Raw genomic sequence first — 26,414 nt, 5'->3', positions numbered from 1 at the left:
TTATTAAAATTGCTTCTTTAAGGACTTTGTCTAAGAATTCTACTCATTATTATTTTAAAATATGTATCATCATCAGCCAACAAAAAGACATCCACTTCTGTCTGACTAACCTAGCCTGGTTTTCCCCTCTTTGCACGTATTAGTTCAAATTGGTTCAGTTTTATTGAGCTTTCCATTTACAAGATAAATACACAGTTAGCAAGAGCTGCAAGATTCATGGATATAAGAAGTCTGATTAGTACACGTAGTTCAGGCTCCTTCTGGTCATCTGGTGATGGGATCCTCTATGATCTTTGATTACAAACTAAATATAATGCATTCAATCATTCATTGAGCACACATTTATGGACTACCTATGATGCACCAAATCCCAGGCCAATTTTCATTGCACATCCTCAGCATTTTAGCCACTTTGGAATGTAACCCATGTATTAGAAGCAAGTCTGAATAATGACTGAAGGACCACAGCAAGGGAGCAATAGAAGTCACTTATTCAGAACAAGAGAAGTTTGTGCCCTAAGAAGGAGCTTTCTTGTCCACCAGTCTCAGCGCCACCCATCTCTGGCTCCTGGAACAGAGCCTCCAGGGACGCTCCCCGGCAGCCAGGCCGCCTCCTACCTGTATGGTGGTGTTGCCTCCTTCCAGCAGGGCGATGGCCAGAAGGATGCTTTCATGGAACACTCGGTCACTGGATGCGTTCATTATGAGGTCGATGACCAAGTTGGAGGCCCCCTCCTTGTCAAGGTGGCACTGAACCTCGGCCAGGCTCATCTCACCCCTGCTCATGGGGCTGGATCCGGAACCTCCCCCTGGAAAAGATGCAACACTGCCCTTATCAACCTCACTCAGAGCAGCTAACATTTATTGCATACTTACTGCATACCAACATTTCATGCACTCAACGGTTTAATGATACTATCTCTCTGGACCATTTTAACAAGCCCACAAGGCTCATTATTAGCACCAAGATGAAGTCACTTGTACAACAACGTCCAGCGCAGCTGGTAAGTAATGGAGATGGAACTTGAATGCAGACAGATTGGATGAAGGAAGAGTAATACATTTTGAGCAAAAGACCTAAAGCCATCCAGCCAAGACTCTCCCTTACATCAAAATACAAGGACCTGGGCCAGAATTAAGAACCAATCCAATTTTAAGAGACAAACTGAACTTAAGCACTCTTAAGAAGCATAGCCTATACTGATCACTTTAGCTCTCTTTTTGAGAAACCCGCCCTGGCCCCAAACTCATCCTTTGACATAATTTGCATCTGTTCACTCATTCATTCATTCACTATTGACTCAGAGCTTGGCATGGAGTCAAGAGCTGGGGATAGGGGAATGAACCAAAAACAGTTCACCTCATTGAGCTTCAGATGAATATACTTAGGAAGAGCTGGCCTGTGCCACTTAGTGGAACAGATTCCAACTGGGTTTAGAAAGCTTGAGAACTTCACATTATTATTCGCAAAAATTGAAATATTAATGGACATGGAGAAATGGGGCAGTCAGTTTATGAAAAACAGAAAACCATCAGTCCTTCCCTGCAGGGGTCAACTCGAATGCCACCTCCTTTCCGTTGCTTGTCCTTGACTGCCTAGAATCTATTGCACCTGTCATCCAAGGTGGACATTGGGTGTCACGTCTTTTCTCTGACAGCTTCTTAAAGACAAATAGTTTTGAGACATTGTGGGGGAAACAGCTGCTCAGCAATCACTGGGAACTTCTGGATGAGAAGCTAAGATCTGTTTCTGGGGTTCTCTGGGAGCAGATCTGCTCCACATTTTCATTTGGCGAGAAGCCCAAGATTCCTCCCCAGAGGTTGCCGGGATTAGCTGATTAAGCACCAAGTGTTTCTGTGCTATGAGCAGAACCCAGCAAGGACCAGACGTTCTCAAGAGTCATCACCACAGCCTAGGAATCATGCAACTCACATTTGTGCTTCGAGCATGGAGCTACCAGCCCTCTTAAATCCAACGCCATCGCCCACAGTTAATTCAATGTTTCTGCAGGTTTTACCTGTCACTGTGCTTACAATGTTTTGGGACACCTTTCAGGATGTGTTTTAAAACAATCCCATACAGGGACGCACCTGATGAAGAGAGCCGACTCACTGGAAAAGACTCTGATGGTGGGAAAGATCGAGGGCAGGAGGAGAAGGGAGCGACAGAGGATGAGATGGTTGGATGGCATCACTGACTTGACAGACATGAGTCTGAGAAAACTCTGGGAGACAGTGAGGGACAGGGAAGCCTGGTGCGCTGCATGCAGTCCACGGGGTTGCAAAGAGTCGGACATGAGTTCGCAACTGAACAAAAATAATACAGGTGTGTGTGTGTGTGTGTGTAAAGTCCCCTAAGGCTTGGGGAGGCACAAAGCACGACACTAGGATTAGACACACCTGCCTTAAGTTACCGCCCAGGCACTAGCACCTCCCCTTCCTCTGTTCAATGCCGGATAGTGAGTAACGTGTAGGAGAAAAGGAGATGAAGGAAGTAAAGTGCTTGGGAAAGCCCTCGCCTTGGTACGCGTGTTATAAAAGATAGCTTCCACCCTCCTCACTGCCAACAGCATCTCATCTCATGGGGAAAATTGAGCCTGAATGACCACGAGAAAATGTGCGATCAAGTTAAATTCACGGAGTCCTTCAAGTATCCCCAAGAAATTCGCTGCATGGGAAAGAGGGGGAAAGCCTTAGCCAATATCACATTGCAGGGGGACATTTTTAGATACCAATTTGATGGTAGACCAAAGACAAAACAAGTTGCTAAAATAACACACTAGCAACCCAAATGCATCTGTTAGAGTCTCAACCTGCTAAGCAGAAACACACAGCTTTGGAGTGGCACACTCAGTTCACACGTGCAGCTCATTAGCACACCATGGGGCCTACCTCCTCCCGCAGGCTTGCTGGGTCCTCCTGGTGACAGCGGGCCATTGCCAAAGCTCGTGAGGCTCTCTCTTCTTCCCGAAGGTCTGATGTTTCCATAGTAACGGTTGACCAAAATCTGCCTGAGGGCCTCACCCTTAATTCAAACAGGATAATGAAATCAGGTTCTGAATTTAATGCACAACTGAGCGACTCACATTGAAAAAAAAAAAAAAGACAGGGGTACCCAGTTATAATTGGCTCAGTCTCACTCCATGAAAAAATAAATTATTAATAAGAGCACTTGGAAACTTCTAAAGTTAACTTCTTCAATGTTTTCTCAGGAAATCAGATCATAAAAAAGCATCAATCTAAAATATTAAATATCTGAAAGTACTCTCTCATACTGATAAAGACAGAACATGCATCTGAAGGATAACTAGGATTAACAAACAACAAAACAAATAAAGTCCCTGTGAGGTAAGTCAGTAGGATTCAGACAGATTAAAAAATTTACAGGTCAACTTCCACACAGCAATATGAAAATGTTACTCTAACCACAGGATTTATTTCCAACTGTTCTAAGTTCTTACGATATCAGAGTAATAAATAAAATCATAAGCTGAAAGTAAGCCTTTCTTACAGAAATAGTCAATGAGCCAAATGGTAAAGAAAATAAATGCAATAGAAAATAAATTATTGGCAGATATCAGACATGTCAATCAACAATAAGCAGCATGGATGAAAATGACATTGCAGATTTTCTTTTAAAGAATATGGGAGGAAGGGCCTAGTTGGATGTGGGCATGAGCTGATAGTCATGGAATCTGAGTTATGAATGAGGGTTCTCAAAACTCTTCAAAACACGTATTTTGGGGATATATTTTTTAACATTTCCATGACAAAAAACTTAAAAAATATATAAATATTAAAATAATCCTGGGCAGGGGATAAAACAACTCTTTCCACAATTCCAACCAAAACAGAGCAAAGAAACCACTCTGATCTATTCCCAAATACTTCGCACACTGGCAAAGCAGCAGGATTCACTCTCAGCTCTATTCCATGGCAGTCTTGCTCACTGAGGGACTACCCCACTAACTCCCACCCTGCCAATCTGGAACTTTTTACCAGTTAAAAGGCTGTACAGATTCCCCTGGACTGTTTCTGAGGGACAAAGCAGTAAGTCCCGGAGTTCCTCTGGTACATCCCGGAGAGAGGTTAACTGAGAAGTTAGCAGAGGGAAGATGCGTTGCAATACAGCTGGTCTCTGAAATAGACTCCAGAGTTCTATCGAAGAGACCTGCGACTATACTGAGAATCAGGAGAACTTAAAAACGATTTGTTAATAAGCTTCAAGAATAAGTCTAGAGATTTTGAGGTGTTTGCAAGACAAGATTGGAGGGAGCAGAATGTCCTGAGGATGGTGGAGGCCAGGGGTGCCCTGGAGGAGGCAGGACTGGGGAAGAAGGACAAAGCAGAAAACTCAATCTGTCAAAATGATACAAGGTCCCAAGGTGACCCAGCTGGCTTTTCTCCTTGGTTAAATTCATGCTGCTGGTCAAAGACTCCAGGGATAAGTGGGGAGATGGGGTAAACAGGAAAAGTGAGAGAAGCAGGGAGGCAAGCCTGATTTTTCAATGAAAAGTTCAGAAATGAAAAAAATCTTGTCTTTCTTCTCTCCATTCTATCCACAAATATGCATCTCACTGTAGTTAAACAAAGGAGAATTCTTCTCATTAGGATAAGAAAATCACTTCGTACCTTGGCCATCAGTAAATTCAAAATTCCGAGAGAACTTTCAATGGGGAAGCTATTTGTGATCCTTAAAAATACCTCCAAAATAAACTATTTTCAGTATAATATCCTTTAATGGCTTAGAAAACCACATTTTGGTATAAGGACATAACTTTGCACCAGTACAAACATATTAACACTCTCCAAAACAGTCATCGAGAGTGGTGATTTAAAAAGGCTGACTTCACAGAAGAAACACAGATGTCAAAGGTATGGTCAAGAAAAGGAGGAATGACAAGATCACCTCCACACAGAATATAACATTAAATACCATGTCCCTCTGTCAACTCAATGATGCATCTATTGGAATTTCTTTCAGAAGATACAGACTTTTGAGTTCTCCCAAGAGGGATGGCTGGTAGGAAACCATCCCAGTTTTCTATGGGATCCTCTGTCTGAGAGGTAAATGACGGCTGAGACCAGGGAGCTGCAGCCACAGAGAACAGCCCAGGTCTCCATCACGACAAGAATCTGGAAGATCACAGGGCTGAATGGTCAATAGCTGAGTGACTGTCACCAGCCAACAGACATGTACTTGTCAAGGAAGATGAAACCAGAGCCCTCACCCTAGGATTCTACCTAGGACCGGACTGGCTCAGATTTTTTGCTTCTCCAGGTTTTGAGGGTCTGCAATCAAGGTGAATCTGCTATCAAGGAGGCAGGAGGTAGGGAAGGAAGCACGTGCCTTCCAGGAACACGTGGACTTCAGGAACAGGAACTTCACATTTGTGTAGCCTGGATGCCAAACTGAAGTTACCAAGGGATCTCACATTATCATTTTGCCTCTCTTTGCACAGACAAACCCTAGCGGTTACCATAGCAACCGATGCATCAAATGGTACATTTTCCCCCATAAGAGAATATCATAAAATGTGCTCATTATGGAAACACACACACACACACACTCCACCCCACAAACTTTTAATTCTTCCCCCTTAATTATAAGGTTTTTGGCACATAAGTACCTCACCTTCTCTCCAAAAGTAAATAAATTTTAAGGCAAGGGGGAAAAAGAGAACATGTGGGGTTTGCTTTTTTTTTTTTAAAAAAGGAACAAGATGAGAATTGTTTCTTTTCTGAAAGAATAGACACTGAAAATTTTAGCTTAAAAAAAAGGGAGACAGATAGAAAATGGAGAAGCATCATTAAAAGTGCTGTGAGTCCTAGAGTGAAAACTTAGGTTCCAGGCAAATTCTGTTTTTCTGAGCTCGTGGTTTAATTTGGGAAAAATTAAAATCTACAGACAAAAGCATTCCTAACCATCTTAATATAAATTACTCAACAGCACTAAGCTGTTCACAGAGTACCAGGTTGAGAGCTGATTGTAGAGAAGCAAAAAATGTCACTTCCCAAACAACACCACTTCTCCAGCTCTCACATTTGGCCATGCAGCCCTTTTTTTTTTTCTTCCCCAAAAAGAAGACTAGTTTTCTTCCGCAGCAGTTTACACCTACAGTATGCAAACAGATGTCAGATGTTTGTGTCATGGTAAGAAACTCCACAGGCATGATTACCCAAGACTGAGAAAAGAAAGGCAAAGTTTCATTTGCAGTTAAGTTTCAGGGGAAAATGGTGAAAATGGCATGTCAGTGATGTAGAGGCAAGAAACCAAGTTCCTGCCTCGCAAGTCACGAGTTTCATTCTGTCCATTAAACTAGTGACTAATAAACTGTGTGGAGATATACAGCCCAGCATTGAACAGGGCACCAAGAGTTAAGATCGCAAAGGAGAAAAGTGACCTTTGGGCTCCAAGGTTCCAGCCACTTAAAAGTCAGGTGCTTCAGGGAAGATCAGCCTCTCACATGAGCAGTGAGCCTCTCACACCTTAGTCAGCACTAGGGCAGTGCCTCGATTTAAAAATACCTTCCTCTTCCTACTCCTGTTTTCTGTCAAATCACAGCCATATCTCAGGCTGCAAGGTGACCACTGGGGTCGTTAACATCCCTTCTCAGAGTCCAGCCACCCTGCTAAGTACCTCAAGCGCACGGCTCTGGAGAGGAGTCCAGAGAGCAGGAAAGGGCAGAGACTCCTGTCCCCATTTTACAGCAGGAGGAACTGAGTTAAAAGTCCCCCAAATCACACAGTGAGCACCTGGCAAAAGCAGGCTTGACCCAGTTTCTAATTCCAGGGCTCATGCCCTGGGGCAACATCCAACTTAGGGCAAAGGGAGAGCTATGTGCCTTTACTGGCCACTTCTAAGACCCAGGACAACTCTTGAGGAACAGGCAGGGGTGGAAAAAGCAGGAAGGCAAGGTGCCCCTGATCAATGATTGGCAGGAGGCACTGCGAGCTGGAGGGGGGAGGGCTGACTATCAATTTCCTAGAAGCACATCTTTGGTTATCATTTGAGAAAGAACCATTGCAAGAAAAAGGAAAGGATCCAAGAAGCGATGGGACTCTGCAGGTACTGAAAGCTTGTGAGCTTAGCAAAGGTGGCCCAGGCGAGCATTCTCCAGGACGCTGATGACCACAATTTCACAGCAGCTCGTCACGACTGCTTACTTCCTAGCCCCATGACTTGGCTAAGGTACGCAAGCTTGCTGGGTTTCAGTCTCATCTGTGAAGTGGGGCTGCAGGCTGTGTCACTGGGTCACCGTCAGCATTTATAAACATTTACGCTGTGAACGTGTATAAAAGTCTTAGCATAGTGACTGGCACACGATAGACACCCAGAGAACCAGGATATCTGGTATTTTCCATTGACTACACGCAATCAGAAGTCAGCATGTGGATGGTATACGTAGCCTTCTGGGAAATGGTTTAGCACTATATAAGACAGTATCGACCCTTTAGCCTAGAAATTCCCCTTTTATGTGTCTATCCACTTGCATACACACTTGTTCATTCCCTCGAAGGAAAATATTACAAAAGACTTGTTAATCAGCGGGAACTTTAGGCAGCTGTTAACTTTCAAGGAAGAAAATACTCAGATACATGACAAAATCCAGGAACAAATGTTGTACACTTGAAAGAACCCCAGTGACAACGAAAGTATGTGTGTGTGTTGGCACATATTCTCACGTGTGCAAAAAAAGAGGGTAGAAGGAAACAGTAAATCTTTAGTAGCTTTATAACCAGGTAGTGTAATTATGGACAGTTTTACCATTATACTTTTTTGTTTACTATACATTATCCATAATGATCACCAGTTACTCACAAAAAAATGTGTGTGTGTGTGTTTTTTTTTTTTAAGACTACACATAAGGAAAAATCTAACCCAGCAAAAGAAGAGAGGATGTGACAAGTGACTTGGTTGTTATTCGGGGACTGGCTGGAAGCAGTGTGTGAAGAGGTAGATTATATGTAGAACCATCAGTTAGTTTCATTTATACAAAAGGCTGACTGGTTCTGAGCCAATTAAAGCTGCAACAATGACAACAACGACAAAAACTGTCCGTGTGTACGTCAGAGCGTATGGCTGAGGGCGGAGCTGCAGTCGTCACTCCCAGCTCCCAGGACTACGTACCCTTTTATGATCCTCCAGCTGCCTCAGCGGTGGACTCGGTTCGAGCTCCTGCTAAGCAGGCAGAAATTCCATTTAAGTATGAGACTAAGACACCCTCATCTTCAGGATCGGTCACAAATGAAATACACAGAGAGCACGTACGCAGTGAGCACTGATACAGGAGTGCAGGCCTGAGTGTGGCTTTCCCCAGACAGACACCAGTGCTCATGACCTTGGTTACTACTGAACAACTGGCCCATCCCCAACCCCAGAGCACCACGTGAAACGAGCAGTCACATGACCAATAACGTCTGGTTAATATTATTTTTCGCAAACATTATGAAAACGAAGTTCAATGTTACGTACATTTACATGAACCCCAAAAGGGGGAGTAATGCAAGATGCAACCGGGCAGGTCCTTGTACGACTCATCCATGGATTACTGCTCAGCACATGCATGAGGATGTCAGTGCACACACTCCCAACACATACGTGAGACCTACGCTTTGCCCCAGCCCACAGCTTTCTAATCAAGGCTACCAGTGCTGAAGAGCTCTGATTAGAATATTAGAGGACTGATCATTACAAAGCATGCCCACTGGAACTCAGCTCTTTGATCATCAGTTTCATTTCTAAGATCTCCTTTCAGATTGAGCACACGTTTTAGCTCTGACTCCTGTGATTCTAGAACAGTTTCGGAGAGTAAATTTTGATCCTTGGAAGGATGCCTCCCACAAAAAGCTTCTCGGTAACTTTAGACGCCTTAATGAATTCTAGTCCTGCATTTAGCAAGCTGAGCTAGCGACAGGAAGAACAGAGACAGTTTGCTGTGAAACTACTCCTTAATCAACAGCGTCACCCAAATGATAACACAGATACCCTGAACCTGAACTCTGCTTCACCTCTGCGCAGGACCCAAAGTTCTGTTTTGTGTAACAGCAGAAAGGTCTGGACCGTCCAGAGTTTCTCGGCCAAACGTTTCAAGGTGGAGAGGAAGGGTTTTGTGCAAAAACCTTCAGAGAGTCATGAGCCTTCACCAGCAGGACACTGTGGCTTGAGTTCCTCGGAACTTTCTATACCAAGGGCCACCCAATTATAGCAATGATCAGATTCCAGCCAGGCTAGACATGTCCCTCCTGCACCATCCCAAGAGACAGACACTTCACCATGACAGTTCACACCCGACCGGCAACACTGACAAGCGCCTGTATTTGCTGGCATCGCAAATACGGGTGAGTGACACACCTCGGTGGAGTTCTCAGAATCCGGAGCTTGGGGAAGCTAGTTGGGAGTAAAAGAAGCAGATTAGTTACAGCACATACATCTGGTGATCACAAAGAAGTCCAGAGACCAACACTTGGGGACAAAATTGACGATGAGGTGACCGGGTTGTCACATCCACTGAAGGGGGTTTCAGCTGCGGAGGGCAGGAGACACCCTCACTTCTAAAATGAACTTAACATGGTTGCGCTGGGAGAGACGCCTGGCCTGAGGTGGAGAAACACATCTAAATGAAAGAAAGAGAAAGCCTAGCACTGATCAAGAAGGAACTGTCTAAATAATGAAAGATGTCAAAGGCAGAGGTACTGCACGTCTATGTTCTGTTTGTCCACAGAGGAAAAGTGATCCAGCACATGCCGCTGCGGACTCAGGGAAGGGAGGGTGGGCGGATGATGACCACAGGGTCCTCTGGTGCAGTCCCCTTCCTGGGAGCTGGAAGGCCCTGCAAGGTCTGCACCACTGCCTGCCCGAGATGAGCTTCTCCAGTGGGCATGTGTGTCCTCCCAGCCTCTCCTTTCCCCATATCCTGGCCCTGCATCAGAGGGTGACACCTCACGCTCTGGCTTAGGGACAGAAAGTCTCTCCCCTCGTGCGGCTCTGGAAGGAGAAAAGAAGGCTCCTGGCTGCAGCTTTCTTGGCTGGTTTCTCCTCCCTCCACACACTTCCCTCGAGGCTCCAGGGATACTAGGTTCCCCGGTCCGCCCCTGCCATACCACGCGGACACCCCACACCTCTGATGACTCCTGAATTTCATTATGTCCAACCCATAAACGAGAGACAAGATGACGGCCCTGAGGGAAAGGACTGGCCATGGAGAGGATGCGTGTAGTGGCTGAAAAGTCCACAGCTCCACGTGACGGCAGTGCCCCGAGTCTGGCCGCCGAAGGGCACGTGCTCAGGGCAGAGACGGATGTCGGATGGAACTGCCGCACCCGCCCTGGGCCGCGGTCACACACCAGGCATGGCGGCGGGTTCAAGGTGCGGTCTGGGGCCGTGGAGTGAAGCCAAGGCTCACACTGCCACTGAGTGACCTTGGCCTCCCTCGGCGGGGCTCCAGCAACACAGCAGACCTCTCCCGAGGCCAGAGTGCGGCTGTCGGCGGTGAGCTGGAGCAGGTGCTATAAGTGTGGGGTGGGGGTGGGAGCTGGGAAATGCTGTGGGTTCACAACCCAGCTCAACACTTGATACCCCTTTCATGGTGTGACCCTCAAGATGGAAACAATGCTCTTAATACAAGGCTGTTATTTTGTAACCTAATAATTTCTGGTTTTTTTTTTTCTCTATTTGCCAACAGGTAAAATGAAGTAAAGATATAAGAGGTCTCTTTAATCACAAAGATTATTTTATGAAGGACGAAGAGGCAGATGTGGAGAGTTGCTCACTCAGTTCTGGACAGAAGAGCCCTCAGACATGAGTGCAACTCCACTTGCCTCAAGGAGCAACTTTCTCTCCGATGTGTTTAGCTTCCTGTTGGGGTCGGGAGGCAGAGGGTGTTAAGACAGGACTTGAGTGTGGTGAGGGAAACAAAACCGGAGCTCAGGGCAATGTGTTCTGCAGATAATATAAATGATATCATGATCCAAGACTGCGTTTTAACTCCACCCCTGCATTCTGTAGGCTTTAGGCTGAAGAAGTAAAGTTGTACACACACATGCGCCATCTGCCCTTAGTGCAAAAAGGACACATGAGGAAAAGAATGAAGGCAAGTTTCCATGCGCTTTGGAGCAGTCGGAGACACAGATGGAGAAAAGCACTATCATTTACAGTCAGCTTTGGCCACATTCCACCAACATATCCTTCATACCGATTCTATACGATCAGAACAAAAGGATTACAGACATGGATTTACTACAGGAAGCCACACAGCTACCATCTTGCCAATCAAAATAATAGTTAAAAGATGGAGTGGAACTCGTGTGTCTTTTTAAAATTCTCTTGCTTGATATCCCTTATGTCCAAAGAAGCATCTTGAATTCTTTCAGAATGTTCACAGAGTTGTTTCTTAAGCACTCAAGAGATCAGTGGTTTCTGGTATGTTTTATGATTGGACTGGTACTCAACTGCCTCCCTAAACTGCTGTCATATTGATGTTTAATTTTTGAAATGAAAATTAAGATTAATGACCTTTTCTCCTAGAATGTTACAGAAAGACCTCTGAGACAACAGAAAATGTTCGCTGCTTCAAGAACCACTATTTATTCAGGAGGACAATTTTTTAATGTCATCCACTCATAAAAAAGAATGGAAAAACCAAGAACAATGGACGGGTATTGCCTGATGGCGGCTCATGCGGGGACTGGCGCTGTACGACCTTCAGCCAGTCACTGAACCTCTCTGGGCTTCCATTGCCTGACCTGTAGTTCAAGGAGACTGGAGCAGGTATTATAAGGATTCCTTCCAGCTAAAACATTAAGTTATGCTTGGCATATTTTCAGTAAACTTTATTCCGTAACATCAAACAGCTAAGTTCCCTAAATAGCACAACCCAATAGAACACAGAATGATTTCAGGCATGGAAAAGGCCAAACCAAGCTTGGCATATGATTTGGCAAAATAACCAATGGTCTCTATTAGCACTTCCTCCTAAGAGGATTTCAGCTGTATTTCGGGGAGGATTGGCTCTTTTATGGCAGTCAGCCACAATATGGAAAAGATAAGCATATTAATAAGCCATATATGTTCAAATCATAACTATATAAGCTACATAAATACATATACATACTACCCAAAGCAAAGGATAGTTCTGGTAAATGAATGAACTGACTTTCTTGGCACATTTTTATTATCAAAGTAACTTTCTTTTTAACATGAAAGACCATGCTCAGTGACCATACGGTAATGGAGACTGTTCTAAGAAAAAGAGTTTGCCTGTGTTTTCCACGTCTTGTCTTTTACCACCTCACCCCAGGATCAGTCAGTATATTGAGATGCTGACACCTCCAGTCAAGGTGAGGTCTCTCCAAACCAACAGTTGACTGGCAGTGATCTGACGCTATCTGCTTTTGAACTTAGAAACTGACTATTGCCCTCCGTTGCCTCTTCACATTTTTCTAGGATCTTGTCTTCCCAGAGCTTTTAGACAAGGTTAGCAAGATCAACCTTCATAGAAAAAAAGATTTCAAATGACTGGCTTTGAAGTAGAAAGCTAGAGAATCCCAAGTCAGAGAATCCCAACTGGTTATCCTAACTACAGCACTAGAGTAGCAAGTAGATTCATGCAGGAGACGTTGAAACGCTCACTTTCTATACATAATGTACCTACCATTTTACCCAGGGATAAATGTCTACCACAAATGAAGGGAAATTATACTTAGTCATTCTTAAATAAAAAGAAGCCTGCAGGCTTCCCAGGGTTCCTATCTGTGGTGTGTGTACAAGAGCACACACTTGCATGCATACATACAGTATACACACACATGCAGGCATCTGTGTGTGCCCGACACAGGCCAGCACACAGCACAGCCACTGAGACTCTGTTTCCTGATGTCATCAACAAGAATCCTACCCCTAGGCTTCTAGAATCTTCCTTTGAAATAAGATGTCTTCCTTTCATGGACCATCCCTAGCAGACATTGAAGACAGTTCAAGAAATGAGACTGAACATCAAATAAACAACCCAACCTTATACCGAAAGTAACAAGAAAAAGAACAACAACAACAAAAAAACAAAACAGGACTGTATTGTGGACCGAATTCTCAGCACAGCAAAGAGAATTTATCATTTCTAACGCCATGAATCAGTCCTTAGTTCCTTTTCACCCACTCCATCTCAGAGGAGGGGAAAAAATAAACAAATAAACAGCGAATGGGTTTGCAAATATGTTTGCTTGGTCCTGCCTTTCACAAGCCTTTGTAAACCACATGAAGAGAACAGAACATCCGAAAGAAAGCTGAGCAAAGAGAGAAGTTACCTATTATTTTAGCAGGACAACTCTGAATCTTCACGTCAGCTAGCATAATACCCTTTACTAATGGCATTGGCTTTTTGAAACAAGAAATAGACATTATTTGGCTCTGATGATGCAGTTTCACCTATATTCTACAGAACAAGTTCATCAGAACTGAACCCAAAAGTGAAAATCATTTTTTTAAAAAATGCATTCTGACTTGACTGAATTATACAGCTTCTATCATTATGGAATCATCTCAGCATTAAAAAGAAAAAGAAAGAAAAAAATAAAAAAACTTCCCGAGATTCGGCAATAGCCTCTCTATGCTCTGAGTTGAGCTCGCTTGCTCCAGGGTTGCCAGTGCCTAACAGTAAACAGCCCCGCTGCATTTATTGGCAATTACTGTTGAAGGTCACACATCAGCAGCGAGCCTAAATTCCAGGAAAAAAAGAAGCTCTTATGTAACTGCCGCCTGAATGTTGGCAGGTGCCCAACCCAGCAGTTCACAGCGATGTAAAAAAGTAGGACACCTCCACTCTGGCTTGGACGTCATGAGAACGCCCCCTGAAGGTGAAATTGAATAATTCTTGTGTTTCTCTGTTTTCTCTCTCCCCCTCGCCCCCCTGCTGAATTTTATTATTGACAGGGGCCTCCCTTGCTTGCAGAAGCAGCTCTTGGTGGCATGGTGGCAGAAGCCGAGGACTCAATACTGGCAGATACAGGCGGGCTGCAACCACCTTAAGGAGTGGGAGCACCAATCTTGCTTTTCCATTGCAATGAGTCACTAACAGGCTCACCTGCCAGTGGTCCTCGCCTGCTGTGAACTGACCTCCTTGCTCAGGTCCAAATCCCTAAACTATATACTCTTGTGACCCCATGTTCTCATGATCCAAATCCTAAAGGAAATCAACCCTGAATATTCACTGGAAGGACTGATGCTGAAGCTCCAAAACTTTGGCCACTTCAAGTGAAGAGCCAACTCATTAGAAAAGACCCTGATGCTAGGAAAGATTGAAGGCAGGAGGAAAAGGTGGGGGCAGAGGATGAGATGGTTAGAGATAGCATCACCGACTCAATGGACATGAATCTGAGCAGCTTTAGGAGCCAGTGAAGGACAGGGAAGCCCGGCATGCTGCAGTCCATGGGGTCACAGAGTCAGCCTTGACCTAGTGACTGAACAACAACATGATTCCCTATACTTTACCTTCCTGCATGCCTCAGTTAACATTAGCTTGTAATATTGTCTGTTGCCGTGGCAAAACCATAAACTCCAGAAGGGCAGACACTGTGCCTATTTGGGGCGCTGCTGGATCCAAAACCCCTAGCAAAGCACCTGGAATGGAACAGGCACTCAAGTGTTAGATAAACTAATGTCCTGAGCAGTCACTGGTGTCTGTTTAAAGCCAAGAATGGGGGGTGGGGTGTTTTCTTTCTGGGGGTGACAGAAACATTCTATACCTCTCCTATCTGTCCTCTTCCTGAACCCCAAGAAAGAGGTAAAATCAGGTGGTAATGATGGAGACCTTGCCTCTTGATTTGCAACAGCAACAAAAAAAATCATGATCATCATCATAAAAAAAAACAAAAAAGGAAACCCTCCTCTTCCTGGTTTCAAATGAAATTTCACTCAAGGAGATAGCCGAGAAGGCCTCCACCGTGCACTCTTCCTACAGGGCCTCTGACTCTGTCCTCACTTCGCCCTCCTTTCTCAGAGCACACACAGAGACTCAGAAGATGCCGTGCTATTTTTCCAAGCAGTTCACTGCGCCTCTTCTCTCGCAACGCCCAAGAGGCCTTTATCATTGAAGAGCAGTGGTCCCTCCCCATCCCGGGGATCACAGCTCTTCCAGATATGTCATATCCCTGGCTCACGGGCTATTTCTCAGCAGGGTTCAAGTCTGAATGCTGGTCTGCAGTTTTTAGGTGGGAGGCCTTGCCTGTAACGTGGGCCAGTTTCTCATTAAGTTTCTTAATGGAATTGCTGCAGAACTCCAGCTGTGGGCTGCTGGTTTCCACCCGCACACATGGACAGCAGGCTTGGCAGGGGAAACCTCAGGAGCTGTACTCATTTCCAGAACAGCCATGAATGATAAAAGGCGATCAGGCATCTCTGCTTAGAAGGCCAGATCCAAAAGCCCTAGGGCCTGGGGACAGTGTTGGTGTCCCAGGGCACTGATGGTTGCCAAGGGTAACAACAGAGAGGGGATCCACAGTTGCTTCCTCAGGGAATTTTCAAAGAATCCAAGGGGCTGCCAGAACATTCTTCTTTTATAAACAGACAGTATTCTATTTCCTAGCGTATAATTATAAACACACCTGCTCCAACTGTGGAATCTTTCCGTAAGCGAGCAATAAACTCCCAGCCAGGAGACCCAAGTTCTATCTTGAGCGAGCAAACACATCAAATGATTACTATGGTGCAAAACAGAGTATTAATAACACTGAAGAGTCCGATAAGGGAAGGCTTTCCTTTCCTGACTTCATCTGTATTTAAACAAATAGGAACTCAACCTCAATACTCTAGAGGGAAAATTCAAATCCGGGAAGCATTTACAACTCTAGGTAGAAAGAAGTAGAGGCGAAAGCTGCCAACATGAAGATTCAGCCTTAGATGTTTTGCTGGCAAACAAATAACCCGGAAGTGAGAGGACTAAACAGGAAGCAGCAGAAATCACTGTAGTTAAAGGGGCGAACCCCCTGGACAGCCTGCTGGTTTTCTTGCTTCCTATTCACCCCAGAGAAGCATGGCCTCCTCACCTGTTCATGCTGAGCGGTTTAAGGGAACGCCTGAGCTTGCAGAATCTACTGTGGTTGAGCAGTAAGCCCTCCAGGCCGGCAGCTGAGCCCGGCGCTAGTTCTGCCTCACCCCCTATCTAGCCGTGCGAACTAAGACCACTCACGGTACCCCTCTGAGCGCCCCCATTCCTGAGGGACCTGACTAAATTCATAACCACTCATGGTGCTTTCAGCTTTAAAAAGTCTGTGATTCAAATTCTCCTTAGGGGTATCTGAACCATTTCTTAATATTTCTGCAATTCTAGTGGTAGCTATTAGAGCAGGGCTTATATTCTATTTGGTACTCTATTCCATCAAAAGAAGGTATCTATTGGTCTAAAAGAGTGAACAGATATCTAAAGAAGTAGATCAGAAAATTAATTTTTTAAAGTCAGATAAAAATTTTTCCAATGTGCCTCCCTTTCCTAAGCAAGTAGACTCCCTCAACCACATATATTAATTCCCTCAATTAATCTTTTCTATTATCAATTACCAAACGTGTATCACATACTATAGATGTAGCAAGAAATCTTGAAAAATGTTTACAAGAGAGAAAATATTTAGGAGGCCCTCAAATCCCAAACAAGAGGGCCACTCGTGAGTCTGCAGGCTAATTCTGAGTAAATGAAACTAATTTGACACCTAAGTATAGAAACCATCAGATGATATTTCAGTTTCTCAATCTCTAGGTGGTTTTCCTAGAATTGAGAAGCCAAGGATATAGTGTGTTTTGAATTCCACTGCAAGCCAGCAGCTGAGAAGTCTCGAGATCGCTGTAGAATTCGCTCTGCACTTTGACCAAATTTTCTATGACCCCCTCACACTTAACACTTTCCAACATGCGGACCAAGAGAGCAGTGGTTTGTTTTTTTCTTTCACTTCTTGCGAACTGTACCCATACAGTTATTTCTTTTTGCACGAGTGCTTCACATACAGAGACAGAAGCATCAACACTGAATTTCAGAGATCTGTAATAGCCAGCGCCAACCACAAATTCAGTTGAGCTTCTAGACAGTGAATGATGGAAATTTTATCACAGTTTAGAAAATCTTTATCTAGACTCAGATGGGCTCCAAGGACAAATGGCAAACAAACTCATGGGAAACGCTAACACAGACACGAAGGACTTGACTCACTCCCAGAGGCATGCTACACAAAGGCAGATACTAGATGCCGCACAGACTAGGGGAGAGGTCACAGAGTTCGCTGGGAGAGGGTCACGGAAACATCACCATGGGACACTTAAAAAAAATGAAACTAGGACCTCAGCATTATCCAATTCATCAATGGAGATGAGCTGGAAAAGAAAAAGGGGGGAGAAAAAGAAGGCAATGTTAGAGCAGGAAATACAAGCGAGCTACGTGTTAGAAGCGTCGTCACTGTGCTTCTCATTGCTAGGACGCAACCGTCTCGAGAGGTGTGGGCATTCTGGACACCACTGCACCCTGACATCTTGGGCAGGATTTACATGCCAGGTATCAAACCTCGCAGGTCCGGATTTCCCTGGTAGTCCAGTGGTTGAGCCTCCATGTTCCTAATACAAGGGGCGTGGGTTTGAACCCTGGTTGGGGATCTAGGATCCCTCATGCCACACAGTGTGGCCAAGAAAAAAACAAACAAAACACCTCGTAGGTCACTGAACCAAGAGCCCTGAATGGTACCTTTGTACTCCCTCGTAGAGAAAACTGGAACTGAGCTGTGAACGAGGGCAAGATCCCCGATCAAGAACAATGTCCTTTCAGAAAAGGATGGGGCAGAGTTGGGTTAAAAGCTGAACTCCCATCAACTCAGCTTAGGAGAAAATTCTCTCCTTGGACTCATTATACCATTGAATGGGGGTGGGGGCTCTTGAGTCCAAACTACCATTGAGATAAATCAGACCTAGCTTCAATTTAAGCGAGCAGTAAGACCAACATGTTCCCCAGCCCAGATATTCCAAATCCTGATACTATTGATTAAAGAGACTAGATTCCTCCAAGGTGATTAGTGCCTACCTGAGTGATATTAGGAACAATGAAATGATTTATTAGCACCAAGTTCAAAAGAAAGAAAAAACAAGAGGATTAATGACAATTATGCATGTTTAATGATAGATGGAGGATCCTTGATTTTTTATTATGTTTCATTAATATTTAATTCATTTTGCAAATTTAAACTCCTACTAGAAACACTGGTAGCTAGAAATGTTAATAGTTTATTTGCCTAGAGAAAAGAAGCACTAGTAATTAGCAGGGGATTGACAATTCATAAGAAATGAAAATCCTGACATTACTTGAGGTCAAAAACTCTCTAGTAGTGTAACAGGTACCGTTATTCAGAAGAAAAATTGATTTTAAATAAATTTAGATCTTCTTTCACCTTAACTGTTGGCCTCTGAATTTCTTTCCAAAACTCTGACTCTTAAAATAAAAATATCTTAATAAAAATTGTACAGTAGGTAATAGAGCAGCCAATATATAAAATAACTATGCTTTCTCTTCAAGCAGGGCCTAGGGGCATGAATATATTCTATGAATTATAGAGAGATTCAGGGTAAATCTTAGAGATGTTTAGCAATGGGAGGTAACTATTTTCTCAAACACAGTTAAATCTGTAGATTAAAAGCAGAGCTGGCTAGGCCTTGCACACACAGAATGGTTGCAAAGCCCTGATTTTATAGTTTATTAACTTTGAATACATTGGTGAGAAAGACACAAGAATCGCATGAAAATGTATTCTATCATTATTCTGGTGATCCTTTTTAATATTCCACTATATTATACTATCCTGTATTATATATTAATACCACTCTCTGGTAAATACAGCTGGCCCATTTGGAGACACCACAGTAAAAGATAATTTAATTTCTAAATGATAATGATTTAAATTTTGTCACCATCCTCTTTGCCCAGCCCCACATTTCCAGCACATGTCACAGTCCTTGGAAGGGCACATCTTAGGCAATGGACTGGGACAAGTGCGCTGACCACTGGCTTCTCCCAGATATGACTCTTGGGCCTGATCCAAAGCTCAGGTGATGTGAGGGCCCCGCAGACCAGGAGAGAGGACTGTGAGGACTCAGGGGAGGGCAGGGAGGCAGAACAACCCTGGCTATCCCAGCAGGGTGTTAAGTCATGGGACAAGCTCCACTCAAGAGGCAACGAACAGGAAAACTAGGCCAAGACGACAGACACGGCATTCATACTTGCCTTTTTGTCCTGAGCACCCAGTTCAAAGGCCACTTCACTTACTTGATCAACTAATACCCACTGTGAGGGACAGGGAAGCCTGGCATGCTGCAGTCCATGGGGTCGCAGAATCAGACATGACTTGGCGACTGAACAACACCCCCCACTGGTTTCCCTAAGAAAGGTTAGTTCTTTGGGTCTGAGTTCTTCCCACCTTTGAAAGAGTTGGCTTGTCCCGCATGTCATACCTCTTTAATCAAACAGCGGCAGCCAGTAACCCATCAAAGGCATTTTCCAAAAGTCTTAGTGAAACAGGACAGAGTGCAAACTAACAACGAAACTGGAAGAAACACAAATCATTTAACGCCCCCCTGCCCCCTTTAAAGTGAAGGGTTTAGCAGCCTTTTCCCGCAGTCCGAGCCTGGGGCCAGAAGCACGGCGTGTCTGTGCGGTCGCTGCGGAGCTGCTGACTAGCACAGGTTTCTAGAATGTCTTCCTCGGTGGCAAAGCATTTCCCGTACTTGCTTCTAGTATTTTCACTTTGACCAGGGGGATGACAGCTCCAACCCGACAGGAAGGAACTGTCATCCTGCCTCCAAGCCCCTCTCTGCTAGGGTGTGACTAATTTCTTCACCAGATGAAGAGGGATTGAGCTGCAACCTCAGGAGCTCCTCTCTCCTCTCGTAACTCTTTCACAACGACCCGCATCATTTACTGGCCTCTTGAAGCCCTGGCTCTATCGCTCTCCACAAGCTTTCTCACAGGCAGGGTGACAGCATCTTGGATCGTGTCCCCGGGGGCCAAGACAATGTTCTCCCTGTTGGCCCCCCATGACGAGGGAAAGGTGGCAGGAAGCATACCTTCCTTCCACACGGCCCTGAAGACCTTTTTCTGCCCAGCAATAGACTCTCAACCAACTCCTTGTACTTATATTGCCCTGTTCTAAAAAGAAAACTTACTTCAAAGTATAAGCACAACTTACAAAGTTCACTGGAGTAGAGACGCAAAGCTTACCTGAAGTGCCTTGGCTACAGAAAAGAAGCAGACATTCTCAACAGGAGAAAACTGTGGTCCCCACATTTTAAAATCGTGTTTTCTGCCCCAAAGGTACAAATAAATTCACAGCTGGTTAAGGCCCCTTTGGTAGAGTTTATCTTATTAGGGCAAGTGAATGAGTCATTTTTTTTAAAAAACACGAGTTTTTAAAACTAGAGTCAATTTTTAAAAAACACTTGTTAAAGTTCACTCGAAGAAAAACAAACATCCTGTGGAATAAATGGCTATTATTTACTTATCTGATAAGTGTATCTCTTTTACTGTCCTCCTCACCTTATATCAAGGGCAAGACCTACCTGGGTGTCTACAAAGTGCAGACTGGTCATCTCATTACTTCCCATTTATACCAGTGCTTTTATATTTATAAACTCTATTCTGGCATATTTCCACCACGAAATTCCTCCTGAGTTATAAACACTTATTTTCTAAGTAACATTTATTCAAGATTGAATTTGTACATTTTACAAGTTTAGATTTATGTTTAAAAGCATTGTGGTTTGGGGCCAGTGGAGGAATGTAAACTACAAAAAGGACTGTGTACCTTTCTGTTTTATTTGCTCTTATCCAAAGATCCTCACATGTTGAGTTGCTCTAATATTAAGGACGGACACTGCTTAGGTTAGAAAGCAAGATTCCGACAGTGTTTTAGACTTGCAAGAATCTAGTTGTCACCATCTCTTTTGACAGAGGAGGCTGTGATTTAATTATCAAGCATTCTTCACAGAGATGAACAACAGTTATTTACTGTGTATTTGGTAAGTCAATGATATCAGCACATTTACCTACTCGGAAAATGCTGATAAAACTGGCTTCAAGATAGTAAATGAATATTATTGCCTTCAAAGCAGACTGGTGAGACTTAAATTCAGGCCGTTTTTTGCTGGGGGCAGAAAGGAAGAGCAATGGGGCTGTTTTTATCCCACCTGGACCAAAATCGGGGGTGTGAGGGCTGTTTTCTGTACATCATGGCTCTCTGCATGTGCTAAGAAGTCTCAGCTCCCAGGGATGGTCCATTTCCCAATCTCAGTTAGAAAAGGTGACATGTCTGTCCGTCTTCATTCCAGTTACAACTGGAGGCAGTTTCTTTATACACTGGGAGGATTGTGTAACGTCTCACCAGAAAGAAGCAAGTAAACCCACAGGTATGCTCAGCTGGAACCCAAAACTCAGGAACACACACACCTTGGTACACAAGAGGCATTTGCATTCTCACTGGGAATTTAAACAGACGGAAAATCTTGTTGTTCCTATTTTTGTGAATATAGATTGTATGGCAAGCAGCCTAAAAGAGACACCTAAGTGTATATGACTCTAAAGAGAGACTCATATGATTTAATTACCTTCAGGGCAAGATGAATAGGTGTTTTTTTTTTTAAGTTATCCCTCCAGTCAATATGGCTGAACTAAAGTGGATTTCTAAGCACCCCCACTCTGCTCCTATCTGATGGCAACCTGGTTTTCACATGAAAATAAAAGGCAGTACCTTTTCCCCATAGCCTCTGTCTTTGGTCATCATTTCTCGGAGGGTCTGAAGGACCTTAATGCAGAGTTTCTCCTCATTCTCCTCCAGCAGCTGTTTAGTGTGTTTGATTAACCTGAATGGAGGGGAAAACCACGGATTACATCCCTGAAACAATCTTTACATTAAAAAAAAAAAAAAAGAAACTTATTGTAACTAGTCTGTTAATGAACTAATGTTTACCAAAGGCTCCCAGACTTAACAGACTTCCGGGCAGTCCCTTCACTAACAGCCGGTCGGTGTCTCAACAGCGACACCTGCTGGTCAGCAGCAGCAAACAGGTCCGAAGCGAGACAGAGGCCCACTCAAAACTGCTGTTTATGGAGTGCAGTTATTTACCCACTGAGGATTGTCAGTAATGTGGCCAAAATATGTCAGCAGTGTTAAAAAAAAAAAAAGAACCTCAAGAGTGTGATGGTTGGGATAAACACATCCCAACCATCGCTTTGTTTATCCAGTCTTATCCTTTGACGGGCCCAGAAAATAAAGCAGCAGCAGAATTCATGCTCAAGCTAAGCAACCAACCAACCTTAGAGTGAAAATCAGACAGCGATCTCGGGTCATGGGACCAGTTGCTTCTTCTAGATGATGCCCCACAGCATAAAACGAGAAACTACCAAGCTGCTGGGAAAAGACTGTGAGGCCCTGGTGGGTCTGAGCGTTCTGAGCATTCCAGGGCCGTGGCTTTTGGAGTCTGTATGTCAGTCCATGGTGGGCACCCTGCCTGCATGTGGTGAGTGGAAGATGAATGACCAGGCGTGTGGTTCTCAAAGGAGAAGTTGTCACCCAACAACAGTGTTGCTAAGTAGGACTGCACCTACACACTTCCTCTAGAACAGTCAGAACAGACCCCCGCGCTAGACCTTGCTGTTTTCATCAAACACCAGGCCAGCCCGCCTTCCCTGGGAGCCAGCGCTGCGTCTGGTCATTGGGGTTCTGCCCCAGCGAGCACTGTGGCGGGAGGGGCTGCTTACTTGCAGATGAAGCCCCCGCTTTCACACTTCCTCCTGGCGTCCGTGTTCTCCGGGAAGAGCAGCTCCGGCCGGTGGAGGACATCCACTAGCACAGATAACTCGGCCTGCACCAGGGGCCGGAGACGGTCCTCCAGGGCCGAGACGATGTCCTGGAACGGAAGCACAGCCCGGGTGAGCAGCTTGGGCCGAGGCGACCGTGGAGGGTGGGAACATTCATTTCTGACCTGAGGCATGACCACAGACTAGGCTGGGTTACAGTAACCTCAGCACCGTCTGGTATGTGCCTCAAGTTACTAGACATTGCCCAACGGTTACCTGAAGCATTAGACCCTGATGCGGAAAACAGAGAAATAACAAAGACGTAACATCCTTCCCACCCGCTCTGTGAGATGGTCCTTATGCTACCCAAGGCATCATTCCGTATGTTTAAAAATAGGATGCAAAAAGTACATTCGACAACATGGAAAGGTGTCTACATTACAAGTGTAAAAAAAAAATGGCCAAACAATAGTATGGACTCCATGATCCACTTTTTTATCAGCAACATTAATGTCTAAAGGATACGCAGCCAACATTAAAACATCATTAGTGGTTTTCTCTGAGAGGTGGGATTACAGGTGATTCCAGTTTTCTTCTATTTAGTGGTACTTGTGAGTATTGTCAAATTATTTCCAATGAGCATGAATTATTCATATAATAAAATATCATATAAAATGAGAACACAAAGGAATGAACATGCTGTATCAACATGCTAAATACATGTACCCTGAGAGCATGATGGTCTTCAAATGCAAAACACATAGCTGTAGGAAAGGAAAACAGAGAGAAGTTGAAAGAGCAGCAAAACCAACACAACAAACACCATATAAAGGCAAATGGCAGGAGACAGATGAGAGATCATCTCCAAAAGATGCTCAAGTCTGCCGTCTGGCTGGCTAACTGAGAACCAAGCTACCGGCAAGCTGGCTAAGAAGGGCAGAACACGACACGCTGGGGAAGATCAGATAATTCACCAGGAAGCTTTGCATGGACAAAGCCCACTTGAATTGCACTCATCTCAATTAGGGACCCAAATTTCAGAGGCCTCAAATTCACAAAGAATTGAGTGATCTTTTATCTAGGAACCAAAACCTATGAATACAATTCTACTTCATCTTACATTTAACAAAATTTGTCATCACTCAATCTTATTTAGGATGCATTTAAGAATGCATGACTAAATCAAACTGCTTTGGGCAGGAGGGGTGATATTCCCAACAATATTATGAGTACCCTGCAACATCCCTTAGTTTGGATTGACTTTCACACCACAGTCAGAAAGAGGGTTGCTTTGGCAAAATTCTTTGAGAATTTTGTCAGTTTCCCTAACAGTTCTCTCTGGGAAAGCACCCAATTTCCTCTTCTTCAACAGTGACTGGCCCTCACTCTGGCAATTCATTATCTGTCTCCAGCTTTTGTACAAGATTGAAACAGTTCTTCGGCATCGTGTTCACGAAATCTTGCATCTTTTGCCAGGTTGGAACTTCACATTGCAATTGATTTGCATTGCATTGTCAAATGTAGAACATTCGGCAATCGGGGAGAGACCAACAGACAAGGATGGCGAAGCAATGGGCAGGGGGAGATGCCAGTGTTAAGTGAGGGGGATGTCTGAATGGGGGTTAATTATATAAGCACTTCATTTGCAAGTTAATGTTCTCACATTATGACAATTTTTGTCGTTCTGAGTAATCTCGTAACTGCAGGGACTCAGACAGACAATAACTCATTAGATAAATGAGGATGGCTTTGGCTACTGGCCAAGTCTTTAAAACAAGCACTGCCTAAACTTATGTATTTTATTCTGTTATCCAAGAATATGCACAATGATCTAAGAAGAGCACTGGTGTGTTTCTAAGCCACAGATAATTCAGTTTGAGCAGGAGAAAATGCTGTGTGTTCATCCAGTTACAAGTCTACAATGACCTTCCTCCTTCTAAACCATAGTGGAGATCAGCAAACACTCCATGGGGAATCAGGCTACCTTTGTTTAAGAAGTAGCTCTGTCATGACAAGGCTCAAGTTCCTTCCTTGACCGGCAAGAGCCCCGCCCATCCACCCAGCTCTGTGGGCTCCAGCCAAGCTAACCTTCCTGAGGTCTCTGCGCCGTATTCTCCCCTGTGCAATGGCCTCCTCACAAGCTCTTCCCTTCCCTTCCGTTCTTTAAGTCAGTCCCCCTGTCCCCTGGTCTTGGTTCCAATGTTCCTTCCCCAGCAGTGCCTTTGTTGACCCCCCCCCCAGCTCCAGGCAAGATGAGCTTTCTCGTCAGTATTTTTCACAGCTCTGCTCACTCCTCTGCAGTGTCTGTCTCTCTCACCATTTTACTTTTATCTGTGTGATCTGCTTATTGTTTCTCTCCCTTCCAACACTGGAGACTCTATGAAGGTGAAGATTATTTCTGGCTTTGGTTGCTGTATCCCCTGTGCCTAGGGTGGGGCTGATGAATGCATCAGTGAACTCTTTTTTTCTTTAGGTAACTTGTGTCACCCTTAGAGATTCATTTACTTCACTTGTTCCTGATAATTATTATGGTCATAAGGATAATGACCATAATAATATTAACAAGAGCAGGTCACTGATCAAGTGAGCTGGCTCACTACAAGCCAGGTTCTGTTCTTTGTGCTTCGAGTGTATTCCATTTTCCACTGCTGTACAAACACTGCAGTATAAACAATTCTGCAAGCTCTTCTTCATCAAACGGTGGTCTATGTCCTCTCCCCTTGAACCTAAGCGGGCATACATCACTATCTTGACCCAAAGAATATGACAGAAAGGATGCCATGTGATTTCTGAAGCCAGGTCACGAGAACAATATAGCTTTTACTTATCTATCTCTCCAGACTTATCTTGGGACCTGGCTGCCATGCTGTGAGGAAGTCCATCCTCTATGGGGAGGCTCCATGTAGGTATTTCAGGCAAGAGCTGAGGTCCCAGCTAACAATCAGAATCAACTGCCAAACGTGTGAACGAGTGCGATTTCAAGGTGAGTCCAAACACAACCACCATCGGACTGCAACTGCATGAATGAACTTGAGCAAGAAACACCTTACTGAGCCCAGTAACCTCCAGAAGAGTCAAAGAATAAAATAATCGCTGCTGTCATTTCTTAGGCAGGCACAAGTGACTGGAACGTCTTAAGTCTCTTAATCTTCGTATCAACCCTATGACGTAGGTGTTACTATTAAATGATTTTACAAGTTAGGGAATTGGAGAAATTAAGTAACTTCCCTAAGGTTATGCATTTCTAAGCAGCAGAGCCACGATCGGGCACTGGCTTGAGATCACACTCTGCACCACGGCACCAAGCTCATCTGAAGGATCTGATTCTCTAACCATGGTCCATGCGTCATCTGTGATGAAATCACCTGAGGTGCTTGTTCAAAGGAAGATGTTAACATTGTGGAGTGTGTTTAAATGTTTCACATCATCTAATTCTCACTACTCTCCCTCTTAACAAAAGAAGAGCATGTCTCTTTGTAGGCACTAAGTAAACAGACTAGAATCTAGCTAGAATTTAGTAACACTTTTATTTTCATTTGGCTCATTTGATAGACAACTCCTCTCTCAGTTATGATTACACTTGTTTACCTACTGATTCAAGAG

At 44.2% G+C, this 26,414-nt stretch overlaps 1 protein-coding gene across 8 annotated transcripts in view; it reads right to left on the bottom strand.

Moving 5' to 3' along the window:
* Positions 1 to 26,414, bottom strand: part of ITPR1 (inositol 1,4,5-trisphosphate receptor type 1) — a 348,439-nt gene that overhangs the window by 110,622 nt on the left and 211,403 nt on the right. For 2 of the 8 annotated variants that reach the window (XM_040245980.1, XM_040245984.1), the window contains 7 exons: positions 22,773 to 22,921; positions 21,763 to 21,874; positions 17,321 to 17,353; positions 9,356 to 9,391; positions 8,132 to 8,182; positions 2,893 to 3,025; positions 619 to 809 (listed from right to left, as the gene is read on the bottom strand). In XM_040245980.1, coding sequence (XP_040101914.1) covers positions 619 to 809; positions 2,893 to 3,025; positions 8,132 to 8,182; positions 9,356 to 9,391; positions 17,321 to 17,353; positions 21,763 to 21,874; positions 22,773 to 22,921 — 705 coding nt within the window. The remainder of the gene's footprint in view (positions 1 to 618; positions 810 to 2,892; positions 3,026 to 8,131; positions 8,183 to 9,355; positions 9,392 to 17,320; positions 17,354 to 21,762; positions 21,875 to 22,772; positions 22,922 to 26,414) is intronic. The other 6 variants (XM_040245986.1, XM_040245981.1, XM_040245987.1 and 3 more) reach the window with 4 other exon arrangements.

This window comes from Oryx dammah, unplaced genomic scaffold, assembly GCF_014754425.2.
Source record: "Oryx dammah isolate SB20612 unplaced genomic scaffold, SCBI_Odam_1.1 HiC_scaffold_9, whole genome shotgun sequence".
Classification (NCBI taxonomy): domain Eukaryota; kingdom Metazoa; phylum Chordata; class Mammalia; order Artiodactyla; family Bovidae; genus Oryx; species Oryx dammah.
Note: the sequence above shows the minus strand (reverse complement) of the source record. Positions and strands in the feature narration are given on the sequence as shown.